This window comes from Monopterus albus, unplaced genomic scaffold, assembly GCF_001952655.1.
Source record: "Monopterus albus unplaced genomic scaffold, M_albus_1.0 scaffold488.1, whole genome shotgun sequence".
Lineage (NCBI taxonomy): Eukaryota > Metazoa > Chordata > Actinopteri > Synbranchiformes > Synbranchidae > Monopterus > Monopterus albus.
Window position 1 is genome coordinate 163,126 of NW_018128368.1, and position 6,458 is coordinate 169,583.

The window sequence follows — 6,458 nt, forward strand, 5'->3', positions numbered from 1 at the left end:
CCCCCCCCCCCCCCCCACCCATGTTAATTTCAGTCTAAAAGTGAGTACAACTAAGTAAAACAATGCGGTGTGCTGACTTTTCCAACCGTAATTCTATTTTCTTATCATCTACTACAGATCAGAAGAATAAGTTAAGTTAACGGGTTGGTAATAAAATTTGGGCCTAGTGGCGGCCGTTTAGCGCTAGCAGAGGCCTGCTAGCCGACTCAAATCACAAAGTCTAGAATATCAAACTCGTGTGCAATAGATATAACAATTACATTTAGATCGTTATTCGCCCTGAGGCACAAGCACTGTGATAATCAGTTCAGCTACAAAGAAAATCAAAACTCGATGTAAATATTAAAGGAAAAAGCTTAATGCTAGTTTCGCTAGCACTCGCCCTTCCCCCACCCTGTCTCTCGGCTTGGTTTAATAAAGATGACTTACCAAAAGTTTGGAGGTTCTGGATAGCGGACATACGATAAGATTTGCTTTCCTTTCGGATAACAACTTGGTTAGCGAGCGGTTCGTCGGCTAACTTTAACTTGTTTTTATCCCTGTCTTCTCTAAGGCTCGCTTTTCACGGACACGACACTCTACCTTGCTTCGAAGGCTCTCACAAAATGGAGATCATCGGCTTCGTAGCACTGGAAAACAAGCCTTTATAGCCACGCCCCAAAAGCAACGTCATTACGTCGCTAACGTAAGAATGTGCCGTCGCCGAGTGCCACGCCTTATTATTTTTCATCTTTACTGGAAAGGCGACGTAATCGTGTCGGAATTTAGTCATTTTCACAATGGCAAATATGCAAAACCATGTTTACACACTTTTGTAAAGCTCATTAAAATTTATTATTTGAAGATTTTACGTCCTAAATTTAGGCTTATAACATCTTGAAATTTAAAAATATCCCCTGCTCAAAGAAAGTAATTGTGTGTTATTTCATGTCACTTCATAAGACTAAAAGCCTGACAAGTGCCGGGAGCCCTCGGTCAGAGATTCTTTAAGAAGTGACTGTTAATATTTTTCATTTTAAAGATGCAGAGCTCCGTTTAAAAAGCACAGCGATGCAAACTGACCAACCAGCCACAAAGAGACACAAGACAATAACAGACTTAAAATGACTTCAAAGACTTGGACTTGAGCACTAATGACTCGGACGTGGCCATGACTTACAGTCAAACCCTGGAGAAACTGAGATATCTGAGACATTTTAAGCCATTTTTCATACATATCATTTTTAATTTGAGCTTCCTTACTAAACCACATGGCATTTGCATCCCGAATTTTATGATATTTAGTTGATTTTTATTTGCAAAGGTGTTCTTTTCATCAACTGCTGCTCCTTTTATGATCTTTATCTTCTTCTTCTTTTAAATTATACATTCTGTGGGTCAACCAATCTACTACAAGAGATATAAACTTTTCTCACAACATTTAACACTTTAAATAAATATATGAACAAAATAATTTAAATGGCAGAATAACAGACAACCTAAAAGTAAATATGTAGAAAAAAACGAATCTAATTAAATACATAAAAAATATGAAATCTAAATGACAGGTGTGAATGATACACAACAAATTTAAGCATACAGTACATTAGGAGTAGAGGGGTTTATTGGAGTCTGGTCATGTCTACTGTAAGATTTGCCTGGTGTTTGGCCAGCTCTGTTATTAGCAGTGTGATGGAGAAATTTTCAGACACAACATTATCAGGAGGCTGGTTGTTCTGGTTATTCTGTGTATTGCAGTTTTACTTACTAACTATACTAATCCTAGCTGTCCAAGCTTGTGCATTTACACTTCCTTTATTTCGAGTTACTCATATTGTTGTCAAAAATGTTTTTTAGTTATGTGTAAGCATGAGGGGCATAAACACAAGGAATTTCCAGGTAAAAGTTTACTACAACCCCAAATCAGAAAAAGTTGGGACAGTACGTAAAATCAAAATTAAAACAGAAAATAATGATGTATAAATAATCTGTGTCCTGTATTACATTGAAAACAATACAGCAGGACATTATTTGGTGTGATACGTCATCAATTTAATTTTTTGTTCAAAATAAACTCACTTCAATTAAACGTATTATAGTGCCTGACACAGGTGTGCCAAAGTCATTCTGAGCCCATGTGGTTATACGCTTATAGAAGAGTGATGATCCTTGATTCAGTGCCATCTGAGTGATCGGAGAGCACGGCCCTCCAGCTTAGGCTTGCGTCCTTGCCCTTTGTGCACTGAAATCCCTGCAGATTCCTTGAAACTTTATCATGTCCTGCACCATAGAGGGTGACATACTATCCAAATCCTTTCCTATCTTTCTTTGAGGAACATTGCTTTTAAACATTTCAAAAGTTTTCTCATGTATTATCTCATCTTTAACAGGGATGACCACAAAGGTGTTAAGGAAAAACGCTATAAGTCACTTTCTTCTTCTTTTGTTTTAATGGCAGTTGGCAAAGTTTCTGGTGCATTACCACCACTTTGAGTGTGGACCAGTGATGTATTAGTTTTACTTGGTCTAGACATTCTCTTTTGAAAGAGACTATATTAGCTCTGTGGTGTGGACCCATGAAGAAATTAAATTATCTCACAATGTGCGGTGCTCTGCCAAGAGAGTGGATGAAAATGCTTAAGTCATGTCAAGAAGAACTCCTAATTGGCTATAAACTGTTAAATCTGCCAAAGGGCAGTTACCAAGTAGGCCTGCTGACGCAGTAGCAGCCTGTGTAGTTGCAATAAGCGCAGTATAATTTTTTTTTTTTTATGTTCATAAAATAAAATGTAAAGTGCATTAAAACGTAGACATACCAATTTGTAATTTTTGTGTACAGTAGGGGTTGTATTTACTTTAACAAAAATTAGCTCAATCATTTGCATACAACTGATCCAACAGTCATTTTAAAGGATGTAGTTGTCATGTACAACTTTCAGCAGCACCACAGCAGCTGTCCCTTTATAGTATTTTACTATCACACATTTAAACACAATAAGAGGCCATTATAGACAAAATGCCAGCTCTTTAATGTCACATCTGTCTAGCATGACCAAGTCAGGAAACCATTTCACTGTACACAGGGCGAGATTGCAGCAACAATAAGACTGGTATTTACAGGATTCTGGAGAACACTGGATATATCCAAGCACTCAGCAGCGCAACATACCACCTTTACAGCTAATCAGCAATACACAACTGTGTCTAGTGCACAAAAACAAAAATGACGTTACAAGCAGGTTTAGAATAAAAAAATGAAAAGATATGTTTAGAGTCGTTATTAAATAAAATGATTAAAATGTGTTTATATTGGTAGAAAAAAGTTTTATTCCCATTATGCTGACACCACAAAAGCCAGATCAGTGTGTTAGCCAAATAAGTTTGGGTTTCACCTGGGCTTTCTGGTATTCATGAAGAGCTCAGTGACTAAACTAAAGACCTAAATTTTCACATTATCTGCACATGTACACTTGTTTAAGTGACAACAGGGTATTACATGTTAATAGCTCAAACCTTTTAACAGCAAAAGAAAAACTAATTCTCTGGCTTCAGCTTCTTAAATGTGAAGATATGCAGCTTTTCTGTTTTATATCAGTGTAAACTAAACAGGTTTAGATTTAGGACTATTCGTTGGACAAAACAAGACAAGAGAATGAAAGTGTCGCTTTGGCTATATTTGTAGTTTTTCTGACACTGACATTTTACTTTGTTAGAATGTCACAGACAAACCGTGATAACTCTATACAAAGGTAAGAGAAGCAGAACATACAGCTAGGGTTGTAGTGGTATATCTGTTTTACGGTACACCATGGTATGAAAATTGATGGTTATCACACCGCGCACATTTGTTTATTACCAGTATTGAAGGAAAAAAAAAAATCCTGCTTTTACATCAGTGCATGACTGACAGTCCTTTAACGTAATGATCCAACAGTATAGTATCTATAACATTTTCTGCTCTGAGTAGCTAACTTCTACCTTTAATACTTTAAGTACATTTTCATGATAACACTTTTAGTGGACATGTTCAATGCAGGACCTTTACTTGTAACAAAGCTGACTACTTTCACAGTGTGATAGTATTTTTACTGAATGATGTGAATATGTCCTCTACTAAGATGCAAAATAACTTTAGTTAAATGCTTTTTGTTCTGTTTTCATGCATTTGAGGGTCACTCTAGCAGATATTAACTGTGTACTGTAATAAGGTGAAACTGATATTTTCTGAGACCGTTATACCGTGAAAATCCTCATACCACTGCAACCCTACATACAGCACATTTGTCCAGTTTGAGTTTACAACAGGGGCGATAACATTAGGAAGAGGCATGCCCACAGTCATCATTAACTAATAAGATTCAGTAATGAAGTTAATATAATTATCATTATCTTACCTAACTGAAATGAACTGGCACTGTAACAGCCTAATTTATTCACAAGTATGATTAAATTCTTATTCCACTTTTGTGATGCTGCATGTGATTGGGTGGCAACTATGACACCATTTATCAAAGGACAGAGGAAACAGAGATCAACGGGACATGCTTGTATTATCTTGATCGCTCATTTGAAATTCAGGCCCCAACACATTCTTCACAGTCAACGTGATTTTTAAAACCATAAATGTTATAAAAAGAAATTAAAATCCAAAGCACAATGAAATGAAATGGAAAGCCCTTAAATAAAACTGACTAAAGCATGGAAGACACCGTAACAGCCTTCAATACAACTGGTGCTTGTGTGGGAATCCAGTCTGGGACATGAAATTCTGAAGTCTTCACCTGAAACTGAAAAAACAAGCAAAATTTAGGGAAAATGTTAGCCTTGGACAATGTGCTTTGTAAATCCCCTCAGAGCATACATGTAATGTCAACTAGGAGTCATTTTAAATTGATTGATGGCATTTTTATGCCTCCGTGCCAGTAGCATTATGTTTTCAGGGTGTCTGTGTGTACGACTCATTCTTGTGAACACAATGTGTTACGAACACCTTGAGGGAATTTCTACAAATTTGGCACAAGTGTCCACTTGGACTCAAGGATGAACCAATTAGATTTTGGTGGTCAAAGGTCAAGGTCCGTGATTTTATATCTGTCCCTTTCCCAATAATTTGACTGGTAGTTCTAGTTTTAAAGGATAAGGCTGGTCATTTTCTATATTAATAGTATTTTCAGCAATCTCCATACGGAGACTAAAACTGACAATGATTTGCCTACACTCAAGGTAAATGTCGGTCAGCATGACAGTCCTGGATTAGCTTGTCTGTCTGTGACACAAACCTCCGCTGTTGTTCAAAAACAATTAAAAACATCAGGGAAATGCACTGCTGAACTGGGTGACACGATTTTCATTACAAAACACCAGACCCTGAGCTTAGTACAACACAAAGTCAGCTGTGCACGCGCAAGAATTTGTGCAAGCTCTCAACTTTGCTTACCTTCCCTTAGCTCCTCGCACTCAGGGTAGTGGTGTGTTTCTAATCATTTCTAAATGACAATGGACAGACAAACAAGCTGATCCAGGTCTGGCAGACATTAACTATGTGTAGAGGTAAATCAATGGTTTTAGTCTCTGTATGGAAACTGCAGAAAATACCATTAATATAGAAAAATGACTAGCCTCAATGTGATGCTGTTTGATAACTGCATATTTATCAAAACAAATGATTCCATACAGGAAGCATTCAACCTTATAATGTAACAAGAAAATAAATAAAAATGCAAAGTGTTTAACATTATCTATATCATTGAGAAGTTTAATGCAAGGCCTCAAACATCACAGTAAGCCTTATAATAAGTCGTACTCATTAGCTGTAATCTTCCCTGTAGATTTTTTCAATACTTAGTGAATTTTATGTCTTTATTGGCAAATCGACAGCAGAAAGATGACAAGACAAAAAGAGTGAACGATAGGGAACGAGAGCCAACAAAGGTCCTTGGCCAAACTTGAACTCGAGACATTAAGGCTCATGGCTAGCACCTCAAACTCTAGATCAGCAAGGAACCCCACTCCCCGAGCTGGCACAATTAGTCGTTTAGTTAATTAACCAGTAACCATTTTGACAATTAATCATTAAAATGACCAAACAGTGCTTCCTGTTTTTAAACTTCTCAAATGTGAGAATTTGCTGCTTTTCTCAAGACATGAGAAGAACTACTTGTGGACATTTTCATTATCATCATCATCATCCGCTTATTACCTGATAATGACACTCATTAACTGCAAACCCTGGTCACAAACACAGGTTTCACAGTAAAATTTCAATCAAGAAAACTGAGCATTGAGCTCTATGGCTAGACTTCTGAGTGAACTACAGGAAGCAGTTTAGATGACTGAAAAGGTGGACTGTGCACATAAATTGAAGTTGAGCATTGGAAGATAACTGACAAACCAAAATTAGTGAATTGCTTCCTGGGGCTTGAGTGTTTAGCGTAGCTCCTACTGACATGTTAGGCATTAAATGATAATACTAATTATGT

The 6,458-nt window shown here is 37.0% G+C and overlaps 2 protein-coding genes across 6 annotated transcripts in view; both read right to left on the minus strand.

Annotated features, from left to right (window-relative positions):
• The window catches only part of eif1 (eukaryotic translation initiation factor 1), a 1,857-nt gene extending 1,221 nt beyond the window's left edge, over positions 1-636 (minus strand). The window contains exon 1 of the mRNA XM_020587917.1: positions 430-636. Coding sequence (XP_020443573.1) covers positions 430-460 — 31 coding nt within the window. The 5' untranslated portion in view covers positions 461-636. The remainder of the gene's footprint in view (positions 1-429) is intronic.
• Positions 637-2,653: 2,017 nt separating this feature from the next.
• Positions 2,654-6,458, minus strand: part of srsf2b (serine and arginine rich splicing factor 2b) — a 6,580-nt gene continuing 2,775 nt past the window's right edge. For all 5 annotated transcript variants that reach the window (XR_002273805.1, XR_002273804.1, XR_002273803.1 and 2 more), the window contains one exon: positions 2,654-4,766. The gene's annotated coding sequence lies outside the window, so the exon portion shown is untranslated. The remainder of the gene's footprint in view (positions 4,767-6,458) is intronic.